At 36.7% G+C, this 26,034-nt stretch overlaps 1 protein-coding gene across 1 annotated transcript in view; it reads left to right on the forward strand.

Annotated features, from left to right (window-relative positions):
• Window positions 1-24,052, forward strand: part of Spred1 (sprouty related EVH1 domain containing 1) — an 81,606-nt gene extending 57,554 nt beyond the window's left edge. The window contains exons 3-7 of the mRNA XM_040746019.1: window positions 4,591-4,759; window positions 6,466-6,515; window positions 10,562-10,720; window positions 16,816-16,917; window positions 19,109-24,052. Coding sequence (XP_040601953.1) covers window positions 4,591-4,759; window positions 6,466-6,515; window positions 10,562-10,720; window positions 16,816-16,917; window positions 19,109-19,756 — 1,128 coding nt within the window. The 3' untranslated portion in view covers window positions 19,757-24,052. The remainder of the gene's footprint in view (window positions 1-4,590; window positions 4,760-6,465; window positions 6,516-10,561; window positions 10,721-16,815; window positions 16,918-19,108) is intronic.
• The last annotated feature ends 1,982 nt before the right edge of the window (window positions 24,053-26,034 follow it).

Here is a 26,034-nt window from a genome sequence, read left to right on the forward strand (position 1 = left end):
TGGAAGAGTATTGTTTATAAACTTTTATTGACTTAATATAACATTATATATATATAATAGCTTTTATATTTTATTAAGTTAATATAAGCCTTTTTTGGGTAGAAATGAGGATGAGGCTATGTACGTGTGTGTGTGTATGTAATTTATATTTTTGTGTGTGTTTCTTTTCTCACTAACTCATTGATATGCTTTAAAGTTATCATGGGGACCTGATGAAATTCACCCATTTCCTAAACTGCTTAATTCTGGAAAAAGATTTTGAGTTATGAATTAAAATTAGGTAGAGATATATTTGAAGCATACAATCTCTCTTTCCTCCCCCCTCCCTGTGTGTGTGTGGGGGGGTGTACAGGTCTACACATCCCAAGACACATTTGTAGAGGTGAGACAGCATTTGTTTTGCCTTCCATCTTGTTTGAGACAGGCTGTCTTAGTAGTTTTGCTTTGAGTGTGTTGAGCTTGCAGGCATGAGGCTTCCAGGGATTCTCCTGTCTCAGCTTCTCATACTAGGTGCACTGGGATTGCAGTTCAGTGGTTCTGGAGATGGTCTACTCAGGTCCTCACACTGTGCCACAGGCACTTTACCCACGGAACCAGCTCCTGGCTTGCATTTCAAGCTATAACTGCATTTATGAATGGCAAAACAAGCAAACCAGACTATTTATGGTTTTAAAACATATTTTTATGATGCCAGCCAGTTGCATTAGGATAGTTTTAACAGAACTTGGAATTATTCATTTCCTGTGTACAGGGTCTTCTCTTATGCAGAAGCTCCAATAATTTAGAGTTCTCCCCTGCTTTTCCCTTCCTCCACCCTTGCTTTCCCTCAGTTAATGTGAAACAGCTTTGTAATGTATGTGACTTAAATGGATTCTGAGATTTATGTAACTGTTGTCTGAGACAACATGTCCTCAGGGACATACACTGAACATTATCTACAAAGGTGATAGTGGTAATAAATAGGTAGTTTGTCTTTCTGTTCCACTGACTGCTCACTTGTAACCCTTAGGACCTACCATCATCATAATCCTTTCCTAAGCGTAGTCTTCTGCTACATTAAATGTATAGTGTAATATTGGCAAGTTAATTCCTAATATGTAGATGAAAGCAAATTGAGTTCTGGTTCATAATTTAGTTGGTATATTGCATGAACTCCGTGTTTATAAGACTTCATTCAGGTAGATTCTTCTATAAGCATTTGTGTCCAAAAACTGCATCATTATTTTTTCCATTCTTCAGTATCCATTTGGGTTCATCTTCACAACTTTTTTCCTTTTAAAAAAACATATATCTCTCTGAGAAGATAGCATGTGAAAGCTAGTAGTGGACAGTAGTGTAGGTCACATTGAAATTTTATCTACGAGGAAACAGTTGGAAAGTACTAATTTTAGAAATCTTAACAGATGAGCTAATTCAGTAATATTTTCAGGCATTAAATGTAAGATTTAGTGACATGTTACTTAATAACTAGAAACAAACTGTTTTTTATTCTTCTTGTTTTCAAACAATCCAATTTAACATTTTCTAAAGTACTACATTTCCTACATTTATGAATAAGTTACAGTACAAGTTTTGTAGTGATTTTTACCAATACTGCATTTATTTCCTGAGTTCTGGAACTTAATTTGGCTCTTTTTCATTTTCTGAAAAAATAGTTGTATAACAAACAATAAATCAGCGTAGAATACTTTCAGTAAAGAGCTGAATAAAAAAAATTCCTAAGAAGTTTTCCACACTTTTATAGTCATCAGCAAAACCCTAGAGCTAATTTCTCCCTGAGTTAACAAGACTTGCCATTAACATCAGTCCCAGTTTGATGATAAAGATTTAACAATTACTTTCAAAATGGCACAGAGGCAATGATATATAGCATTTGCATATTTCTGCCTCATCCGACTTTAGTCAGAACAGTGTCTTTGGATATGATGTTTGAAAAAAGTGAGGAGCAGTGTTCCTTGTGTATTCTCCATTATTTAGACAGGCAGGGCAGAGACTGCCCTGAGGACACAGATGAAGTGAAGCAGTAATCAGGAAGGGGTAAGTTTTGAGTATGTTTTTAGTGTGATTTGTTTCATTGTAAGGTTTTATTATTTAAGTCATTAAATAATGACTTCCAAAATTCCAAACCATTTATCCACTGGACCCAACAGACCCTATAAAAGTTGCCTGTAGCCTGGTATAACCTAAATCTATGAGTGAAACTCTGGAAAACACATAAAGCCTACACATTTTTTCCCCAAGACAGGGGTTGTTGTCTCTGGCTTTGGAAGCTGTCCTGGAATTCGCTCTTGTAGACCAGACTAGGCTGGTCTCAAACTCACAGAGATCTGCCTGTCTCTGCCTCCTGAGTGCTGGGATTAAAGGCGTGTGCCACCATTGCCTGGTGAAGTCTATACATTTTTTGAAGAAACTGGGCACATATGTTTTTCTGAGGAAGGATGTTTGTTAGATATATAAGGTTGCTTCTGTGTCATAAGGATGGGGGATACAGTAATAGCCAAATATAGTACCCAGTTTATAGACCTAGTGGAAGGAGGTATAAAAAAAGAGCCAATTTGAAATTACAGTGTTAAAGACTTTATCAGACTGTATCTTGTATACGGGTCAGGAAGGGCTTTTCTTATGAATATATATGTGGATTGAGATCTTTGCTGGATTGAGACAGGGTCCACTTGCCTACTCCTCCTGGTGCTGTGATTAAAGGTGTGCACCACCACGGCCTGGCTGTGAATGGAGATTTTAAAGTAGAAAGTATTGAAGTACAGGCAAAGAAAGTGATCTGTACTGCCCTGTCTCCTCAGAATCATTGTCAGATGAGTAAAGGGAACAAAGAGTAGGAAATGAAAATGGACAAAGAAAGCAGATGGATGAAGTAGGACCTCTCTGGACTGTAATCAGCCATGATTATGATTTTGTTTTTGATCCTAGCTTTGGGAAGACTGTAAACGTTAAAGCAAAGTATACTTTTTATTTAAAAACAAAAACAAAACTAGGAAACATTTCACACACAGAAGAGTTACCCTGTCTGAGGGAAGCCTTAGCAGTCAGGAAAAGGCGAACCAGTGAAGGTGATAGGTGGAGTAGAGAGGGCAGTGGTTAGGAGACGCTCAGATCTCACCACTGGTTTTGAGCATGTAATGTATACATACCACATGTTGCTCTGGGATCAGAAATTTGGCATCCAGCTGAGTCTAAGTTCCTGTTGTAGCATCCCTAGTCTTAGGAGCGGTAGGAATAAACAGATTAGGAAGCAAAGTGATTTGAAGTCATTTTGACTAGTGTGAGGAAATAGTGTTACTCAGGTGGCTTTTAATTGCTTTCTTTTGGCCTTACAGAGTACTCTTAACCAAGATGTGTAACTTTCTTTTCTATAGTTATAATGATAGCTAAGGTGATAGAAAGTAGTCTGTGGATATCATGATAGACAAAGGCTGAGGGTGGCTCCCATATTAAAGAATTAATGTAATGTGTGATTTAAAGATGTTATCAGACAAAATTAGAATATGAAGTAAAGCTGAGGTAAAAATGTTATCCCAATGTTAGCTTTGATCTCTGTCTTACATACAAGAACAATCTTGTCTTAAGAAAGGCACTCAAGTATGAAAGAGCAGTGGGACATCAAATAATTACCACCTTGATACAGTTCAGACTAATATAAGCAAAAATGTTGGGATGGGAATGTAGCTCAGTGTAGACCACTTGCCTACCAAGTGCAAGGCTCTAAATGTAATTCCCAGCACTGCAAAAGTAGACAAATGAAATAACTAAAAATTGTAGACTGTATAGAGTGGATGTTAAAAATAGATAACCTAAGTTAAACTAAGGAAGGCATTTTACCTGTTATTGTTACTTCCTGGAAACATTTCAGAAAGAAAATACACAAACAAAGCTCTATTGTCCCACAAATAAGAAATTTTCATTTATAAGTTATACGATGTATTTAATACTGTTATCAAAGTGAGGAAGCTAGAGCTTTGAAAAGTTACCAAACCAGAGCCAGGTATGGTGGGTGGCATATACATTTAATCTCAGCACTTGGGAGGCAGAGGTAGGCTGTCTGTGAGCTTGAGGCCAGCCTGGGCTACCTAGGAAGTTTCAGGCATACTCAGTGAGACCTCGTCTCAAAGGGGGAAAAGTTTTATAACCAAGTTACTAAATTGGCAAGTAGGTATTGGGTTTCTTAAGAAATTTAGAAAAGGAATGACTAGAAGATGTAATTAATGGTGGAGCTCTTGTTGGATACCCAGAAACAAAAGGCAAAAAGGTGAGAGTGATTTTTTTTTTAAGTTAAATTTTTATTACTTGTGTCTTTCCCAGGCTTTCTCAAAACCAGTATTAAGTATGTTCTTCAGGAAATTTTGTATGTAGCACTGTGTTTATTCTTGTTGATAGCATAATCCACATTCTGTTTACAACTTGTATGGTCTTTTTATTCCCTCCTTAGTCCCTAAAAGTTGACTTTGTGAAGATTACTTTCAATATCTCAATTATTTAAACCTATTTGTTATATTATAGTCCTTAATGTTTATGTAAAAGCTACATTAGATGCATTTTGTATGTTCATTAACTTTGACACCTGACTTTCGGCAGGTGGTTTTGGAATGTATGCTTAAAAAAGACCTCATTTATAACAAGGTCACTCCCACATTTCACCACTGGAAGATTGATGACAAGAAGTTTGGCCTTACCTTCCAAAGTCCTGCCGATGCCAGGGCTTTTGATCGAGGCATTCGACGAGCTATAGAAGATATTTCTCAAGGTAGGTTTTTCTTACTATTTTCAGAGAGTAAAGGGGAATGATTAGTGAGAAGGCTGCTTGGCTTATTTTATGTTTGTCAAGTAGCAGGTAATACCAGTTGAATGTTGTATTGTGAAGAGCCTGTCAACAGTATTGTGTCATGGTATATTACTCTTTTCTCTTTAATGAGATATAAAGAAACCTTGTAATATTCAAATATATAATAGACTCTAGATACTCAGTCATGAAACTCTGTGATTGTGTTAAGATTTGGCAGAGACCTCAATCTCATCTATCCCTTTTAATATCTTACCAGACTGTCAAATGATGATTAGCCCCAAACATGGAGATTTTAAATGGAGAATTTATTTTCCTGCAGTTTTGGTGTGTGCTTACTAAAAGAGATGCCATTGAAACCCATCTCTTCCCATAGGAGAGAATAGCCAATATTATTTTTTCCTAATTGAAAAGGATAAGGTATTTAATAATAATAATAAAAAACTTGCTAAGAATAACTGAATCAAACTGTGATAATCCTTAGTGTTGTCAAACATGCCTGTTATCCCTGTGCTAACTGAGGCGGGGAGTCAAGATCTTCCTGAGTTGAACTGTATCGTGAGACTGTATATGAAAAAGCAAGCAGACGCAGAAAGTAGGGAAGTACAAAGTGGTATTTTAGAAAAATTCGAGTAAATAAACTGCTTTGAGAAAACTAGATATGAACTCGAAAATGCTTACTGCTGAGTATATTTTGATAGTGTGTGTGCAGCTGGTTAATTTTGGCATATTTTCTAAAATTCCCCAGTTGATTCTAATTGTTTAACTAAGTTTTATAGAGCAAGTATCTTAAAGAGAAAGCCGTTATTCATAACTACTAAAATTAAAGTGATATATTTTATATTTTGAATTGTTTTTTTAAGCCCATACTTATGACCTTGTAAGAGAATACTTTTTCTAAGATGGAGTAAATCAGGTTCACAGTGTTGTGCCAGTTTATGTTTAAGAAGGAAATACACACTTGCCTCACCAGGTTACTGTTGTATTCAGCCTGTCTTGTTAAACACTGAGTATCACCATCATCAAAGTTCTTGGAACTTAATAAATTCTGTCACTTATTTTTTTTAATCCCAGTGAACAAACTACTATTTACAAGGGCTTCATTTCTTTTCATCTCATGTCTGCTTCATGCTAGCTATGTCTAGAATATAAACACAGTATACTCTACTACTATACATCATTGTCCATTAATTATTGTAATGAAAGACATTCAGTGCCATAAAAGCTTATGCAGACGTGGGCATGCACAAATCAGTCAGTGGGGCTTTGACTGCCTATAGTGAATTAAGACTGACTGACTTTTCAACTTGAGCAACTGAAATCTTGATTTTTGAATGTTTGTATTTCCTGGATCAGACAATTTAAAAATAATCACATTATGACACCACTTGAGTACCAGAGAAATATAGCACAACCAGTCTGCTTAGCTGTTAAAGAAAGTTAAATGGAAATTTGCCAAGAGATGATGGAAGCAGTCACTTTATTATTCTAACAGGAACAAATACAAGTGTCTGATATTTGAATCTGTTGCCAAGCAACCCAGAAATCAATCTCTGATCTTTATAATGACAGTCAACCTTTAATACTGAAATCTAAGACACACATACACACATACACACACACACACACACACCCTATGCTTAATTAACTTTGACCTTTTTTTTTTTTAGGGTGCCCAGCATCAAAAAATGATGCTGAAGGAGGAGAAGATGATTTACAAGTAAGTAGTTTGGCTTGAAAGGAGTTTCAAAACATGAACTTCTTTAGGAAGGCATTAAAATTCATTTTAGCAACTCACACATTTCAAAGGTACTGTATTTGTCTAGGTCTTCCTCATAATGGAACCACTATTAGAGAGGTTTGTTTTTGTAAGGAATTGGCTCATGAAGTTGTAGAGGTTGGAAGTTTGAAATCTATAAAGTGGGTAGGCTGGCAGGCTGAAGCTAGACATCATGCTGCAGCATTGAACTGGATTTCCAGACCCCTAGTTCTTTTTCTTCAGGACATCATCTATGTACATGAGGCCTCACACATTGAGGGAAATCTCTTTTTACCTACTATGTATTGATTTAAATGTGGCTTGTACAACTGAAGAACATTCTAATGAAAAATTTGGCTTAATAAAGATTATTTACTTTTGTGCATCTATATTGTTCCCAAATTTATGCCATGGAAGTTGTTTTAAACTGCTGAGTTTTGTGGAGTTGTCTTAGATGGCAGGCAGTGTGTGAGCAGAGAAGTTAATGTCCTTAAGATGCGCAGAAAGAGTCCGTATTTGTATTTTATGTGTGTGGGTGTTTGTCTGCGCACCACGTGCATGCAGCATTCAAGGAGGCCACAAGAGGGGATCATATCATATCCCTCGGAACTAAAATCACGGGTGGTTGTGGGCATCTATGTAGGTTTGGTGCTTGAAATAGTGCCCCCCGGTCCTCTGGAAGAGTGAAAGTACCAGTACACTGAACTCGGAACCAGTCATTGTCTAGTCTGTGTTTCAGTGTCTTTTTTAAATGTTTTTCCAGTCAGAGAAGACAGAACATTGACAGTTTTAATGAAGATAGACTTATTTGATATAACACAGGACTGTATTTACAAACAGTAAAGAATCTCTACAAACTTAAAAGTACCTTTAAGCCAAATTAAATTTTCATTGGAATGCTCTGTTATCTAAGCCAGGACATGAACTGATTTTTCTGTAATGTATTTTTTGCCAGATATGTCTTGACATTTTTATTTCCTGCCTTACTGTTTTAGCACAATTGCTTCATTGAGGTTGCCTAAGTAGAATATTATATACTACTGGTGTTTCTAGACAAAACTCATAGAAAAGTATAGAATTAAAAACTTAACAGGAAGCATTAAAGTGTACACCTTTAATCTGAGCCCTAGATGGCAAGAGACTGACAGGTCTGTGTGATTTCAAGGCCCATTTAGATGACATAATGAGTTCCAAGCAGCCAGGGCTACATATTTAATGAGACACTATCTTCAAAGGAAAAGGTGCATGTGAGGGGAATAGTTTATTCTTAATCAAAAATGTACCTAAGGAAATCTGTTGGACAGAATACAAGTTGATTGTAGCCAATTCTAAATGAGCTGGCACTAAAACAGTATACAAAAAAAATTGTGATTGTGTTAGGACAAAAGAATTACGGAATTTTTTTATACGTTACAAGGTAACAAAATCAGGGCATGCAATTTTTAACTACTATATATTTACATATGTTTATATGTATTTATTTACTAATTAAGGTTTTGTCTGATATCTAGCCACACATTCAAAATTGTGATTTGTGATCATTTCAAGAATAAAATTATTGAGCAAGTGCAGTGTAGCTCATTTCTTTGCTTATTAAATAAAATGGAAGTTTATTGAACTTTCGCAGTGCATTCCTATGGACTGTGTAGTTAACCTTAAGAGGATGTTCTGGGAGTTTTGCCTGTCATCCTCTCCTTGCTAGCATGTGCTCAGTCTCTTACAGCATTGGGGCTCTGAGTAGGTCTTTTGAGTATTAAAATAAAAAAAAAATCTTCATGAAAAGTGGTGAGCCAGAGTCTGAAAAGGTCAGTTTAAATCACAGTAAGATGAGATAGGCAAGAAGGTCTACAGAGTTATCTTATGGACATAGTTACCCTGCACTAACCTGGAACTCTCAGGCAAGGGTGTAGTACATTATAGCAGGTGAAAGGGAAAAGATGCATTACACTTTTTAAAAAGTGACTGCTTCACTGGAAGAGTATATTTGTGTTATGTTCTAAAATATTAAGATTCTTTATCAAAAGTAAGGGAAAAAGCATACTCCTATTTTTTTAAAAATTAACATAAAATAAATTTTCTCCTGGTTCAGGATTATCTAAAATGTTAGTTTGATTTTTATAATATGTAAATAATACATGCTTATAAAATACATTGTATGTATAGCACTTTTCAAACAGTTGTTTGGTCATTTTTCACATCTAAATGATGCTTTAGTTTATTACTGTCTGAGATCTAAATGTATACTTGTAATTCATCAGTTGTTGCTAAACTCACAGAATAGAAGTAAAGAATTCTAGCCAAGTTACCACAGTATACTTGGCTATAAAACTGTTCTGTGTTTGCTGAAATACATAGTTTAAGTAAGGCTTATTGTTTTGAACAATAAGTTTTGTTGCTTCCTTGCTGTGCTGCAGATGGAACCCAGGACATTGCTTATGCGAAGCAAGTGCTGGTACCCTGAGCTACCCCCAGCTTTAATTTAGAATTTATAAATGACTTCTCAATTAGACTATACTTTAGTAAAAGATAACCGAATCAAAGAAGTTATCATTAAAAATATAATTACCTTATAATTACTTTTGTTTCTACAACTCATGCTTATTTAAATTTTCTTGTAAATATCCCAACCAGCTCTAAGGCTGATACTATACCTAATTTATAGTAAAAGTTGGTTGACTATTTAATTTCCTATCCTATTTTAATAAGTGAATCAGAACCTCTGAGGCCCTTTTCTAACTTTCTTTTTTAACATTGTCTTGTATTCAGTTTGTGGGTAGTTGTGGTTCAGTGGTTTGTTTTTGAAGATCTCCAACAGATAACAAGCTTTTTAAAACATTTTCTATTTTTCTCTTCCCAGTTTTCAAATGTATTTTGACAGAAAATGTTTGCTGAGTAACAGTGTTTATTGTTTCCATAATTTAGCATTAATTGCCATCATAATAGTTTGGGACAGCTGTTAGGAGAATTAGGTTGCTATGTGAGTTCACTGGTTTTGACATTTTTGGCTTTACTTGGCCGTGGGTCCTCAGGTATATTTTAAACTTTAATTGCTTGATTCCTGGTATAATGACTGCTTTTCACTTAAATGGTTTCACTAGATGTTACAGCTATTTTATTTTGTAATTTAGAAAAGTGAATTCTGGAGACTATGTGGTTCCAGAGCAAAAAAATATATATATAAATGTAAAAGTCCTAGTCAGTTTATGTAATTTACTTGTTTATTTTAGAAGTAGCATTAATAAACTCTTCAAAACTTATTTAAGAACCAAAATATACATGTTGAACCTTTAAATTTACTAGCATTAAAATGATTATTTGGGATAATTTGAATAATAATTTGAGTCAGTGAAAGTACTCAGCCATTTCTACTTTACTGTCACAATCTCTTTTCAAATTACATATTAATGGAGTTAGTAGGAAATAGTATAATCTACACTGAAAAATGGAAAAACCTAGGACTTTGTTTTATAGTATGCTACATTTCACTTAATATAGCTTTTATTTTATAGAGTTTTTTTTTTTTGGTGTTTTGAAATGATGAGCATCACTAGTTTAGTACATTTCCTGCCTAAGTCTATGATAGTTGATGGTTTAAGTGTCTGCACGTCATTAGCAAGTTAAGCATGCTCATGGACCACTGTTCATGTTTCTGTTCACTGTATCATCAGTACAGTTTTTACTGTGTGCTTTTTATTTTTAATTTACAAATTGTTATGTTTATTTGTATTTTCCTCCTAATTTCTTCCATCATCTATGTATTTATATTACGCTTGGTGTAATTAAAGGCTTTATCATTGTATCTCCATGGAACTGGCAACTTTCATTCCTGAGTTATTTTTAATAAGAAGGTCTATATTCATGAAATTAAAATGTTCTAAATTTCTTCTTATTTTGACATGGCACCTAATCATGCACTTTGAGTCTAGGGATTTACCTTTCATAGCAATGGAAATGGCATAGATTTACTAATTGTGCTGAAGTGTCTTTGTTGATGCTGTTCCCATCAGGCCACTGAAGAAGACACTTCCCGTTCCCTAGTGAAAGATCACCTTTTCCAGCAAGAGACAGTTGTTACCAGTGAGCCCTATAGAAGCTCAGACATAAGACCTTTACCCTTTGAAGATCTGAATGCCAGAAGAGTCTACTTACAAAGCCCAGGCAACCAGGTGAGAAAAATGTGTACAATTCATATGTATAACATGTTTAGAGAAACTGGTATGCTACAGAACACCAAAACCCTCTGCTCTTTACCAAATTAAAATCAAATAAAACCCAGAAAAGGTACTGATGAGTTTGGGTGCATTCAGCATGGTATGGCCATAGACAGATTAAGGCAATGCTCTGTAAAAGGGCACAGGGATATGGAAGATGACGTCTGAAGACTGTTGTGATACGACATGAACTGGGTAGCTCAAACATCAGGGTTTTTGTTTGTTTGTGTTACCCTACAGCTCTAGCAGTTAGACTGTCTGTGGTAAGGACCCCCCCCCCTTTTTTTTTTAGCTGACCAACTTCTGCCTTCTTGCCATGTCCCTCCCCATGATAGAATGATAGAAACAAAGACATCAGAAGACTCTAACAAGGACAGTAATTCTGTCAAATCAGGAGCTCTGTTCTCATGACCTAACTATTGGCCAAAGGCCTATTATCTCCAAATATCCTTTACATAGAATGAGGCTAGCACTTCCACATTTGGTTTCAAGAAGAGCTATGCAGAGCAAAGGGGTGTGTGTGTGTGTGTGTGTGTGTTCTGGTAGAAAACCACACACATTATAAACAAAGGAAGCAGAGAACCGGCACCAGATTATTGAAATACCTTGGATTTTATCTAGTGAGTTTTTCACAGATCTGAGTGCACAGTTGTGTTCTGGGTTATACAAGACACCATAGACAAAACAGATTAGCAACAATTCAAAATAATCTTCCATTTGCATTCCCACAGGTAGTTGGCATTTCCTGGGATACTTGGTATTACTCCCTCTTTTATATTGAAGTGGTCACTAGGCAGAAATAAATAGTATTTTATTGTGATTTTAAATTTTATTTCCCTGATTGCTACTGTGTTCACTGTTTTCCTTCGTTTGTTGACCACTGAGGAATTCTTTTTAAAAAAAGCCTTTCATGTTTCATCTTGAGTTGTCTGACCTTTTCTTACTGTTTTGTAGGGATATTCTTTGCATTGTTTTGGAGCCAATTCTTTGTTAGGTAATGTGTTACAATAGTTTCATAGTTTAGTGTTCTTGTCTATAAATTGGGTAATGCCAGAATCTACCTCCAGAAGTTATGAAACTACAAAATGTGATATATAAAGCATGTAGGGAAAGTATTTTGTTAAAGAAAACAGTATTATTCCTAGTCTCTTATAATAAAAATGTGTCTTGATTGCAAGATTATAGACAGAGCTACATAGGTAACTGTCTACTTAGTAGGAATTAAATGTGATGGGTTTGTTTCCTTTAAATCTATACATTTATTTGTTGAGACGCTAACATATAAAATTATGGGTTCGATAATGGTTTTTCATACTTACCAAGAGTAAAACACTCTTGTGTTCAGCACAATGGGGTCAAGATTCCATGCCATTTGTATTTGGATATATTCTGAAAAACAACATGGAGAATCTTCACCCAGTACAGAATCTAACCGTTAGTTTGCAGAGCAGAAACCTCATTTTGTTTTTCAAAATAACTAAAATTAAAGTCCCTTTTCCAAGATTCAAATATTGAGGTTAAGGAAATTATACATAAAAATGAGAATGCAAAATGTGAACCACCAAGAGGATTATAGAAGCAGTGGTAACTTAGCACACACTCTGCATGAAATAGGTCATGATTTGGGCTACTACTAAAAAGAAATGTCTTGGTGTGAGTGTAAGTGTTCTATGAAGCAAGTAATATGCTTTGGATATTTAGTTTCCTACTTCACAGTTAGTTTAATGGGTCCTTTACAACATAGAAACTACCTTTTCAAAAGGACTGGACAGCTGCCTTGTTGAACTGTAAAGTCTAGCTACCTTACTTGTAGCTACCAAATTATCTGCCATGTTTATACATTCTCCCAAAAGGCACAAGACTGTTTGATTAGACACACAGAGCCTTATTTTTCAGTATAGTGTAGTAACATGACCTTCATTTGCATGTTGGTTCCCTTGTTTCCTAAAGCCAGATTGGTGTTTGCTCAAGATGTACAAAGTGGGCTTGCATAGAACTTAGATCTGTAAGGACTAGCTCTTATAGTATTTCAAGGAGCTATACAAGTTGCCAAGGGAGAAAAGTACTAAGTAGACCTACCCAGTTGTAACATGCCCATAATGACAAGAATATTCTGAAAGATGCAATAGTGGTACTTACATTCAGTGGGTAAACAACAGTCTTGTGTTCACTGAATAGGAGGGAATGCTAACTGTCTGTGGCTGGTAAGGTCGTAAACCCTAGAGGAGAACCCCATACTGCCACTTTCCTAAACCAGTTTAATTTATAAATACTGACTCTTTTACCCACAGATAAGTGTAGCTCTTAATCCTTATCAAAGAAGTTTCTTTCTGCATCAGAGACTATCATAGAAAACCACAACTGGTCAGAATGCAGAGAACAGCACACCATAGGGTGCTTAGCTCTAACTGATACATCTACAATGAAAAAATACAAACACAACTTACATAATTAAGGCATAGGAAACATGGAAGAAAGATTAAAGAGCCAGAAAACTAGGACATCTACTGAGAGTGTTTTCTGTATATGAGAGGGAAGCTGCACCTGTGAAACCTCAAGATGTTACCTAAGCAAGACCTGAAAACTGAACACTGATTGACATGCTAAGATACAAAATAGCAGGTGTATGTCGAGAGCCATTTAAGAAATTTGCTGGTAAATCTTCTAATCCTTCACCAGAATTTGACATTTTTTGATGAAACTCATGTCAGAAACATTTGAAACACAATATTCTAACAGTAAAATCTAAAGATAAGACTGCTGATATGTGCTGAGAGATGACAGCAGGAAAGTAATGAAGCCCATTTTATAATTAAACCATTATGACTGTGTAAATGCAGAAAGTCTTTTATGTACAGTGAAAAGACTGCCATTTATAACACACAGTAGTATTGGGTCTAAGCCAGAGTGTTTCAGGCAGTGTCCTTGGCGTGAAGTAAAGGTATGTACCATGCAAAACTGGTTTGTGTTTATCTAGACTCGGGGCTGCAGTGAAGTGGTAACGTTGGCCTCTCAGAAACCTCCAGCTGTTACCTTCTTAATTTTATTTTTTATTTCAAATCCCACATTCAGATATATGACCTCATGAGGTCACTATGCTGTTCTTTTAAGAAGATTACATAAGTAATGCATGCCTTGTGCACAGGAAATGTATATTGGTCAATACGAATTCCAGTAATTGGAAATAATTTATTGTTAATAAATTATTAAAGTACATGTTTTCATATCAAGCGTCGTATTGAGTGATAAACTTATGTTATTTTGCTGTGTGTTCTGAATGCCAGTCCCTTTTGAGCTTTTGAGGTTTATCTGTGACTCCTAGTGTGTGTGTGTGTGTGTGTGTGTGTGTGTGTGTGTGGTTTTAATAAACGATTTTAACTTTTAATGTAGTATCTGGGTTGTATTTGCTAGTGTTACTTAGCAAATTCCTCACTGTTTATCTCAGCATTTCTCTATTGTGAAAGTTTTGTGACTTTTGTCCTTAGCACAGCTCACCATATTTTCTTCTGTAGTGGAGCTCCAGGTGTTTTTAATTCCCTACAAAGAACTGACTTAATAGAGAGCCTCCTCTGTTGGTACACAGTGCTGTGCGTGTCACACACCAAATGTCCCTGTATTCGAGCCTTTCCTGCTGGTTCATAATGTCCTGAGTGTCACATACCAAACTTACCTCTACATCTGGGTCTGTTTCTAGTGTTGCTGATGAGATCTGTTGTCACTTTGTTGATGCCTGTACCTGTATTACATGTCATCTTTATTTTAGAATTCCACCTCTGTAAGAAATATTAATGTACAAAAGTGTCCTAACTTAGCAGCTTGAGTTTTTTTATTTAAAAAACAAAAAACCTTTTTGTGTTTTACATTTGAATTGTTTTGAATCAATGCATTAGCTTAGGGGAGACCTTGGTCTCATTCATGAATGTGATATATCCTTCTATATAGTCCTTCCCTATTTCTTTAGCTTTATATTTTCTTTGAGTAAAGAGACTCCTTGTACATTTTGTTGCCATTATGAATGGAATTCTTTTGAAAAAGTACCTTCTCTTGCTTTTGAGCTGATAAATTATCCTAAAGATAATAGAAATAGCATGTATTCCTGGTGTTTTCAAAAGCAGTGCTTAATTAAAGTGTATATTTTAACACCTTTGTTAAATGAGTGTAAAAGCAAGAGCATTCATTTGTCTTTGTACTTAACAGATCACATGAGAGAACAACATATTATTGATCCATTAACTTAGATAGTTGCAGAATATGTATGTGTTTATATGGGATGTGTATATTTGACATTTGGGATACCAAAATAGGAATAATAAGTGAAAATGTATATTTTTACTTTTATAGAATATTCCTAGAGTAAAATAAAATAAAATATTACAGGAAGTTTGGGGGTTTTGTTTTCTTCACTGTGGATTGAAACTAGAGCTTTGTACATGTAAATGTTTTACCCAAGAGTTATAACCCTGGCCATTAAGACTATGTACTTACTTGAGGTCATTTATTTAACTTGAGGTCATATGTTAAACCAAGTAGTTTCCCTCCTACTACCTTCTCTATATGCTCCTCTATTTGTTGTTGTTTTAGTTTAACAAATAGTTTATTCTGTGTTTCCTTCATGGAGTCTTACCAGAACTTCTAATCCACAGTGGTCTCTTTCCCTGCTAATTCTTATTATGTTCTACCTATAAACCTCATACTTCAAATAAACATATGTGTGTTGCTATTTTCAATTTACACTTTTATTAAGTGTACCAGGGTTTGGGTCAGAATGTTTTCAATTAAATAATAAAAAGAATACAGAACGACTGAAATGCTGATAATGATGATCAGCATGAGAATTCATTATATTCTTTGCTCTTTGTGTATATTTAATTTTACTATAAAATTCTAAAAAGTAAACTGATAAAATTTGAACCGCAGTCTTTTCAGTTCTTAATTGTTCTTTACAAACCAAACTAAGAAATCTTATCAGGACATTGAGTGCCCTCATGGCTTTTAAAAACCATAATTTATATACCATAAAATCTCCCTTAATGTATTTAATTTTGGTGTTTTAATGTATTTACAAAATTGGGAAGTCACTACTACTATAATATTTCCGTCACTTCAGAAAGCCCACCATGATTATTGTCCCGTTCCTCTGCTGCCACCTTCCTCCCTTAGCAGCCCCCATTGTGACACATTGACGTTGATTCTTATTGCTGAATAACACTCCCCACACAGCAGCTCATTTCCTGGCCTGCTATGTTGTGTATTTACAGTCAGCAGTTAGTAGATGTTTGGGTTGTGCCTTGCGCCCCCCCATTTTTCTTGTTTTGACAGGATTTTACCTTGTAGACCAGATAGACTAGACAAGGACTCTGATTTTGTAGTTTACGTTATCCTTATGCTTGGGTGGTTTTCCTTTTTCAGCTTCCAAAGTGCTGGGTTGCAGGCATGGGTCACTATACCTATCTTTCTTCTATGTTGTTTGGGTTTTTGTTGTTAATTTTGGTGGTGGGTTTTGGGTGGGGGAAGGCTTGTTCGTTTGCTTGGTTCGAGATGTTACTTGCTATATTGGGTTTTAACTTCATTTTTACTACAAAAATTGTTCTTTCCAACAATAAAATGAGGAGGAAGTGATTCTGTCTGTCTGTCTCTCCTTCTTTTTCTTTCCCTTAAGATTTCTTTATTTTACTTTGTGCGTATGAATGTTTTGCCTGCATATAGGATGGACAACATAGCAAACATACTTGTTTGCTTCCTGTGGAGGTCAGAAAACAGCTTGGATTCATTCGCTGGAGCCGAGTTACAAATGTTTGTGAGCCATCAGGTGGATTCTGGGGACATAATCCAGGTACTCTATAAGAGTACCAAGTATTCTTTACTGCTGAGCTGTGTCGGTAGCCTGATTTTGCTGAGGTTTTGGTGTGTGTGGTGGTAAAGAGGCTGGTTAGACATGATTTTGCAACCTGTCAGGTGTAAAGGCTTGAAATGTATGTTGTACTTAGTTTTGTTAAACGTTAAGAAATTCATACTGCTGTCACTTAAAATAGAAATTATTGGAATTTTAGATACCATTCAGTCAGCAAGGCCTAGACATTCAGAGCCGAAGTATGGAATATGTACAGCGGCAAATATCTAAGGAGTGTGGGAGCCTAAAGTCCCAAAGTAGGGTAAGTAATGTTCAAATGTTCATTTATCTCTTCTTTTTTTAAAAATTAAAATTAGAAACAAGGTTGCTTCACATGTCAATTTCAGGTCCCTCTCCCTTTCCCTCCCCTCCTCCCACATCCTCCCTCCAACCCCCCTCTCGTTTCCCCTCGTTTCCCCAGGGAGGGTGAGGCCCTCCATGGGGGTGTCCATAGTCTGTCATTTCATCCAGGGCAGGACCTAGACCCTCCCCCAGGAGTCCAGGGTGAGAGTGCATCTCTCATTGTGGGATGGGCACCCAAAGTCCATTTGTATGCCAGGGATAAATACTGATCTACTGCCCAAGGCCCCATAGATTGCCTAGGTCTCCTCACTGACAACAACATTCAGGGTGTCTTGATCAGTCTCTTGTTCTGAAACACAGCAATTCAGCTGGTCCAAATCTAATTTACATTTGAGTGAAACACACATGAGACATACTCAGTACATATCTGTTGCATCTCTATACATAAGCTCTATTCAGTTTGCATGGTTTTTGAATCTATATCATCACATAGGACAAAACAATAACTGCATGTTGTTAACTTAGTACACTGCATCCTTCACATACCCTTCTCACTCAGAATTATATGCACCTGCATCCAAGAGCCCCAAAGGCCTGTCCCACTCTATTGTCTACTCTAACTTCCAAGTCTTAAACTATCATCTCAACAAAATGTGGATGACCCCTGCGGAATGAGGAGGTCATTTCAGACAGAATTCCTCTCCAGCTATGAACCTGTAGAAATAGACAGTCAGTCCCATTACAGAATTAAGAAGCTAAAATGAAGATGTCATAGTTCATCCTAAGGAAGTTCAAACCCTAATAACATTTCATTCCATTTTAGGACTTGGAATTTATCATTTTTGGTTTTGTGTTTGTATCTTGCCCTTTTGAGTTGGTGGTCCTCCCTGCTTTCTCTTCATCCCTAGTATCAGTATTGCCATCGGTCCTAGAATACCGTAACGCGGTCTGCTACAATAAAAGATTAGCCTTCCCTCTTAAAGTATAGAACACATCTCAGCCCTACCTTCAGAGTCAGACTTCTTTACTGGAAAGATGGAGTATGCCTGGAGGCAGTGCTCTTGGCCTGTTTTGTAGAGATCCAGAGATGGAACCTTCTGTCTTCATCGCATCCTACCTACTTTAGAGCACGTTGGCAGCATTTTGCTTTATCTAGCCAGATGCCTGTTGTTCTCTCCATTTCCCCATTGTTTGCAGTAAAGTTACATTGGGAATTATCCACATTCTCTAGTTTTACTTTGCTTAGCAAGTCCTTTATCATTGTGCATGCGGGCACATGTGTGCACTTGCACCCACACACCTGCCATACACACATGGTACTAAAGCGGCACGAAAACTGGGCCACACTTTCAGCTCTTCTGCTGAGTATTGTTACATACAAATTCTACCTTCAAGTATACCAGACATGTTTGATCTTGTCACTTATATTTTCTCTCTTCTAGTGTCCAGTAGTACATTCTTGTCCTTTCCAAGAGGACCTTATAGGCCATATTTCTACCAATAGTTTCTCCAAGGCTCTAACATGTTTCATAAAACATTCCTAGTCAGAAATCATTACCTATTACTAAGTTTTTAAAGCTATTACAGTGGCAGCCACCTTCTTGGCAGTAAAAATCTGTAAAACAAAACCAGTAGATGGATCTTCTGTTTTAAGGAATTGGCTCATACAGTAATGGGATACAAATCCAGGTCTCATGGCACAGACCTATATACCCAGCTTCTCAAGAGACTGAGGAAAGAGGAATGAGAGCACAAGACCAGCCTAGAAAACTTTGTGAGACCCTGTCTCAAGATACAGAGTGTAACTCAATTGTAGAGTGCTTGCCTAACAGGCACAAGGTCCTAGGTTCAATCTCTATTACTAGAGAGAAATAAAAACCCCAATCTAAAGATAAGCCATTGGGTTGGAGGTGGGGGGAAACTGAAGCATGAGTACAAAGGCTTCTTGCTGGCAGAGCTTCATCTTGCCATGCAGGAGATAGTTTTAGTTTTAGGTGTTATCTGATTGGATATTGTCTACTATCTCAAGTGTTGATCTCATCCAAAACTTTGTCACAGAGCTCTTTGAATGAAGCCCTAGATAGGCTTGCTCCACCAAATTGACACAAAATTAACTGTCTAGTCTTCTCTGTAATTTTCATCTTGTGTAGGTCCCTTTGAAGTCAATCAGACATGTCAGCTTTCAAGATGAGGATGAGATTGTCAGAATAAACCCTCGAGACATCTTAATACGTCGTTATGCGGACTACAGACATCCGGACATGTGGAAAAATGACTTGGAGAGAGATGACACTGACTCCAATATTCCATTTTCTAAACAAGACAGTAAAAAATCAGACTATCTCTACCACTGTGGAGATGAAACTAAGTTAAGTTCCCTGAAAGACTCTGTGGTATTTAAGACACAGCCTCCCTCGTTAAAATTTAAGTCAAAACGAAGAAAAGAGGATGGGGAACGTTCTCGCTGCGTGTACTGCCAGGAAAGGTTTAATCATGAAGAAAACGGCAGGGGGAAATGCCAGGATGCTCCAGACCCTGTTAAAAGATGCATATATCAAGTTAGCTGCATGCTCTGTGCAGAGAGCATGCTGTATCATTGTATGTCAGACTCAGAGGGAGACTTTTCTGACCCTTGTTCGTGTGACACTAGTGATGACAAGTTCTGCCTAAGATGGTTAGCCCTGGTAGCTCTGTCCTTCATTGTACCATGTATGTGCTGCTACGTACCTTTGAGAATGTGCCATCGCTGTGGGGAGGCGTGTGGGTGCTGTGGTGGGAAGCATAAGGCTGCTGGGTGAAGCAGTCCAGGGCCAACATGAGCTTAAAATCTTCAACTCCAGGAATTAGCTAACTTGGATTTGTGGAAGCTGTTGGCAAGCAGTATGGAATCTTGCCTGGTATCATTGGGGCCATGCGTGGAGGAAACAGAACTCGTCAGTTCTTGTGATTTACAGATGCCAGCCATGCCTGGTGTTTTCCTGTGTGCCTGGCATGTTCTGGGACAGATCATAGAGCATTTGCAGAAGAAAGTCATTTCTGGTTATTGACTACAAAAGGTCAACATAGAATATGATCCAACTAAAAGGGATTAATTTTGGCATTTTTATATTTATGCACTAGGTGACGGGACTGTTTAAAGATTTGAATTTTTTAGGACAGTAACTAAAAAGTGCACTAAGGGACAGTTTATTTCAGTACAGAAAAGTTAATACTTGGAAATTAAGAGATAAACAAGTGCAACTAAATCATTTATTAGTTGTTTTTTGAAAGCAGTTTTATGTATAAATAACAAATGTTTATATTTAACTAAGTGTAAGGTACGAACTATGACATATTAAACTTTTCTTGCCCTTCCTAGTTCTGAGGTAGATGTGCATATGTCTACCACCACATTCCATATATTTTGAGTATTTAACTCTAGTTAATAACGTTTGTATCCATGTGAAAGATTTGATATGTTCATCCACATTTCTCTTTGGCTGCCGTTTATATTGAGTTATTATCTGTACATTCTGGAAATCTAAACTCTTTAAAATATTCTAATAGCCTCAAGTGACCAACTTTTTTTTAAGCACAGCTGTAATTGTCTAATGTTCTGATGGAAACATAACACTTATTTTTATATAAAGAGACTGAGTAAACATAGAAGAAAGTGAGGGTTTTAGTTGTTTTTGTTTTTGTGGGATCCAACCAGCAAGTTGTTTTCTTTCAGTTTCCTCCTTCAAAAAGACTTAACTGCATTTATTAAAGGTTTTACAAGACAGGAGCATTAACTGGATAGTTAGTATGAGCAGTTTCCTCTTGAGGTCTCCATTTATCATTCTGCTAAGCCAGAATGTGCACAGCTGTCTCACTGATTTTTCTTTTTAGAGCTTAATCCTCTGTGCTTATTATTAGTCACATAACAATGATAACCTTTTTCAGTTGCATTTTATTTTATTTCAGCTAGCCAGGAGCAAAGTTACTTTGCATAAAATATATGCAGAACTCTCCCAGGAAAGTATTTAATCCGCCATTGTGAATGGAAGATCTTGTAGATTATATCCTGTTGCAGAGCAATTATATTATGGGATGTTGGATTTACAGAGTGGTATGGTGTGTTCCAACAAACCATTTAAAAGTGCTTTGGGGTCAAATTGTCCTTTTTTTTTAAATGTTACATTAAATTCTAACCATATGAGGGATCCTTTGAAAATATTCCCTTAGGGACGACAGTTTAGCAGTGTGCCTTTCCCCCCTCCTCTTTCCCTTTGCTTTTCCTTAGAGTCTCTGAAGTTATAGAAAATCACACTACCATTTGAAGTTCATTCTGCAGGTTTCAGTGTCATTTCTGTACCGTTCATTTTATGTGTCACACTTAAGCTTGTGTTAGCTTTCTTTTGCCCCAGATCAAACTGAACAATGTATATATAACACTATCTGTCTGTAAAATACTTTTTTTAAGAAAGCATTTATATTTATATGACAGCTTGAACTGACAACATTATGTATATAGATCATCTTGAAGTATTATTTCACATTGAAAAGAAGAAAAATATATTGATAACTATAGATGTTATGAAGAAGAGGTTATTTCTAGTTTTGTACTAAAAATCAATTGGATGAACTAAATCCAAAACCGGACACTGTAGCAGCAATTTTAAGTCTTATTTTTACTGTTTCTATATTTGGAGGCTGCTACACAGATGACCTTCATCCCTGACGTTTTCAGATAAACTTGGTTTCCTAGAGCAGACTGTTAACTTTCAAAATTCCTTTTTATTGCTGACATAGAAATACTGGTTTTCCTTATGAATGAATATTCATATTTCTAAGTATGGAGTTTATAATTCAGGTTGGAGAAATGCGTGAATAACTGAAGAAAATAACTTGCTGGCTATATAGGAAATGCCGTGGAAACGAACTGTGTATATACTTCTGGGAAGAACAAAATCATTTTTCTGTTAAGCACTATTCACAACAGTGCATCTCCTGGTTCTGTACTGTATTTTATACGCAACATACATGCTTTAATATTTTAATGTTTGTGCATTAATATTTTCAAGTTTGTTTAACCACTTTGCTGCTAAGATTTTGCCATCCTGTTCCCATTTTTTTTTCCTTTACAATTTTAAACATTTCTCTTCATTAAAAACTATGGTAATGAAATTGGTTTTTTTCTCACCTTGGGTTTTTGTAATTATATATGAATTCAAATCAGTCCAGAGAAGTAGCTGATGATATAATAGTATTGAATCCCTGTGTGAATCAGATGGACATTTTAAATTCAATTCCCAAGCATGTGCAGGTGAATTTGGGAATGATTTCTCATTCGCTGTACAGATTTGGCACTGCCATTGGGCATTTCCATTAAACTCCTCTTGTTGTCTAAAGTTAAGCAGATGGCTCAACAAAACTGTTACAGTAAAAGTAAATGTTGGAAATCACCTGAGTGGCATGACCAGAAAGAATTCTGCCTGGTGGGCTTGTTTGCTCAGAATCTGTAGTTCTCAAGTGATTCTTGTGGCTTAAAGAAGCCTTTGATTTGTTGAGCAGGAATACTTGTGGAATTCCAGTGCCACCTGCTGGATGATTTTAGACCAGCACCGAGAGATGGAGATGGCATCTGCCCAGTAAAGGGCCCACCAGAGAAACCAGGGGTAAGGAACAGCTCCAAGGAATGTAAATAAATCTTTACTCTGATGCATTTTTTGGTTGCTGAAAGATTTTAAGCACTTTTTTCTTACATATCCTGTTTTAGAATATTTATTGAGACTTGGAACTGGCAGTCAAACCTATGTACGTACTGAAGCATTTATACAACCAGTTCCTGTAACTCAGAAGCCATTACCAAAATGGTATTCCTGTTTTATTCCCAGTGCCAGTCAGGGAGAATTTTTTTTAAAAACTAAACATAATTGCCTGTATTTTATCATGACAACTCCAGAGAGTGTGTGTGTTTCTGAGTAGATGAGACAGGGCTTAAAATTTAAAGGGAAAAAACTTGAAACTACCTATTTCCATTGGTTATTCAGCAGTGCCTAAAATGAGCTTCTGAAATAATACAAATGCACTTTGAATCCATGTGTATAGTGCCATCTAATTCCTGGGGTGAGTCTTGCTTTTCCCTCTCCCCTTAATTGGCACACAGGTATTTCTTAACACTCATGTCAGTCTTCAGAGTGCAGAAAACATGTGCTTTCCTCTGAATGGGCAATGTAGAGAATTTTATGGATCTTTCTTCTATTGAAATTGAATGTCTAATTATATTTGGAATGCGTAACTTTAGATTAATGTGTTTTAAAGTAATTTTAATTGTAGTCCAGCAGTACATCGAGCAAGTGTAACCTTTTTCTGAAAAATAACGTGGAGAACTTTAGTTAATCGATAAAGCAAATACGTCACTAAATGTTGCTCTTACTCTTGGTTTGACTTCCAGAATCACATTTCTGATTATTGGGGGAAACACTAGAAGTTGCTATAAATGATGAGAGGACCATGTGTGTTTTATGGCAGGTTACTAAAAATATTAGGAACATGCACACACTGACAAGCAGAGGTGATTTATACAAACCAAAAAGTGTGTGGGGAGGGAAGGAGAATTCCAAGGGGCTTTAAGGTACTAGTTGCCTAGCAGCCTGACAGTTAAAAACCCTTCAGTTGCTTTGGTACACTAATGTTATCCGTTGTCCCAAAAGCTACAATTGCAAACGTTGTTAGTTTTTGAAAAATTTCAAGAATAATCTAGTTGAAAGCCTTTGTATTAAAGAGACACAAGTTTTTCGTGTGAACAATTCAGTGTGTGGGATGTTTTGCTTTCTATTTCCTTGACCTCAGAAGTGCCTCACGTGTATGTTACCCCCACTAGGAGCCTGACTGCATCCTTTCTAACGAGCAGTGGAAGCCTGTTTAACTGCTGTCCTAATGCATCTCCCCACATAGACTCAACTAGCTTGAGAGTTGTGAGTATATAATGTAAATATGCACATATGAGTTTGTAACTGCTTTTGTTCCATCATACCATGTAATTGGACTTATCAGATGGTAGATGATTTGTTTCAGTGATTTCTCCCTCCCCTGGATTACCTGATTAAACCAATCATGAAATTTAAAAAGGGCTTTTTCTTTCTTCTTCAAAGCATGTGCTATGTAAGATGGTAGTCACTGGAGAAGAAAGCAGGGGAACTGGGTGCTTTCATCTGAAATGTGGTTTCATTCTTCAGAGCCATATTCTCTAACTGAAAGTTCACCTACAGTTCCACTTCATGACATCACCCTTGATTCTAGATAATTGTTAGCTGTTAATTTACATAATTACTGGTTTGCACCCATGCTCCAGCTCTTGGAATTAGCCACCTTAAAGATGTGTGGCAAATGTTTAACAAACTTGAAACTCTGTGTGTGTGTGTGTGTGTGTGTGTGTGTGTGTGTGTGTGTGTGTGTGTGTGTACACTAGCCATTTGCCTTCTATTGCAACAAAAACAAGGGGGAACTGTTAGGGCAGTATCAGTTGTGATAACATCTCAGAACCAAAGTAATGCTTTTAAGTTGTGTTACAGTTGTAGTCATTTGAAGAAAGAACTATACCTTGATCATTTATGGCACAGAATCATGCTTATTTACAGGCTTTCAGAAAGATATGTTGTCCACATCAAGTGAACACCCAAGTGTAAGAACAGGGAAATTTTATATTAGAGAAGTTGAATTGGGTTCCTAGCATGCCATCAATATTGTGGCATACTCCTTCAGGAAGCAGATAGCTGTAGAGCTGGCTCAGGGGCTTTAAAGATGCTTGCTAACTCTTCTAGGTGACCTCAGTGGTTCCCAGCACCCACATCAGGCTGCTCACAATGATGTGTAATTCCAGTTCCAGGGGGTCTGATGCACTCTGTGATAGTGGAGAGGACGGACGGACACGCACGCACGCACGTGACATACATTCATACAAACGCATACATACACATTAATAATTAAAAATCTGTGACTATATGATAGTTGGAGTGAATTTAGTTAAAATTAACTCTCTGAGATCTGAGATTTTAGATCCTTGAAGTAAATGATGGTCCAAAATTCCATTTGTAATATTAAATGTAACACTAATAAGTTAGAACTTTTTATTGTTCCATGAATTACGCTATACATGGTCACTTCTAATCCTTACTTGACTACAATGCATGGATCCTCTTTCCTATGAAGGATGTTTAGACTTGAAAAGTTAAGAAGTATTACTAAGGTCCTGTGAGAGAACACCCTGGTCTGAACTCTTGTTTCTGATCCTAAGAGTCCTGGTGTAGTTTACCTGCTATGACAGGTTCAGACTTACTTCATAGGATCAGAACAGTCATGTGAAATAAGTATTTTCTCTAGAATTAGGTCATAAGGGACAGATTTTTCTATTACCCTTCATTCCTGGATCCCCATTCAGCCCTCTTACTGAGGCATGGAGTGTTCCATAAAGTAGGAATATGGAATTGCAATGGAGCTCTGGGGAGTCCTTGAGGCCTGGCCACTTTGGCTGATCCTCACAGTAAAAGCAAGACACAGTTTAGTGTGGGATTACTGGCAACTTTTCCCTAGAGGGATTCTTTTTCACCAAAACAGTGGCATATACTTCCCCTTGAGGCAGAAGAAAAACTGATCTCCAGTGAGTCGTTCATCACCCCTCAAAGAGTGGTGGGCTGTTCCTGTCAGCTCTCCCACAAAGCTGTCCTTAGAACCAGAGTTGAGTGTATAGTGGAGTAATCATGGCACAAAATTGCCATCTCTCTTCCCTCAAAGTTGCCAGGTGTACTAAGAATTTTTAACAGTTCAGAGGCTATGTATGAGTAGGTGGGAAGGACAGGATCAATTGTAGATTGGTCTCTCTTTCCATTACTTGTTAACTCATATTGTCAGATTGTAGCCATCAACTTGAATTTTTTTTTTAAGGTTTGTGTCCTCCATATTTTCTTCCCTTTTTATGGCTCTAAAAATATTTTTCAACTTACTCTATAGACGAAGAATTCATAAAAAGGAATTTTAACAGTATATTTTACACAATACACACACAACCCTCCTCTCCCCTTCTGTTTTTCTAAGAAAGGCCACATCAACGCAA

Source organism: Mesocricetus auratus, unplaced genomic scaffold, assembly GCF_017639785.1.
Source record: "Mesocricetus auratus isolate SY011 unplaced genomic scaffold, BCM_Maur_2.0 Super-Scaffold_100004, whole genome shotgun sequence".
Lineage (NCBI taxonomy): Eukaryota > Metazoa > Chordata > Mammalia > Rodentia > Cricetidae > Mesocricetus > Mesocricetus auratus.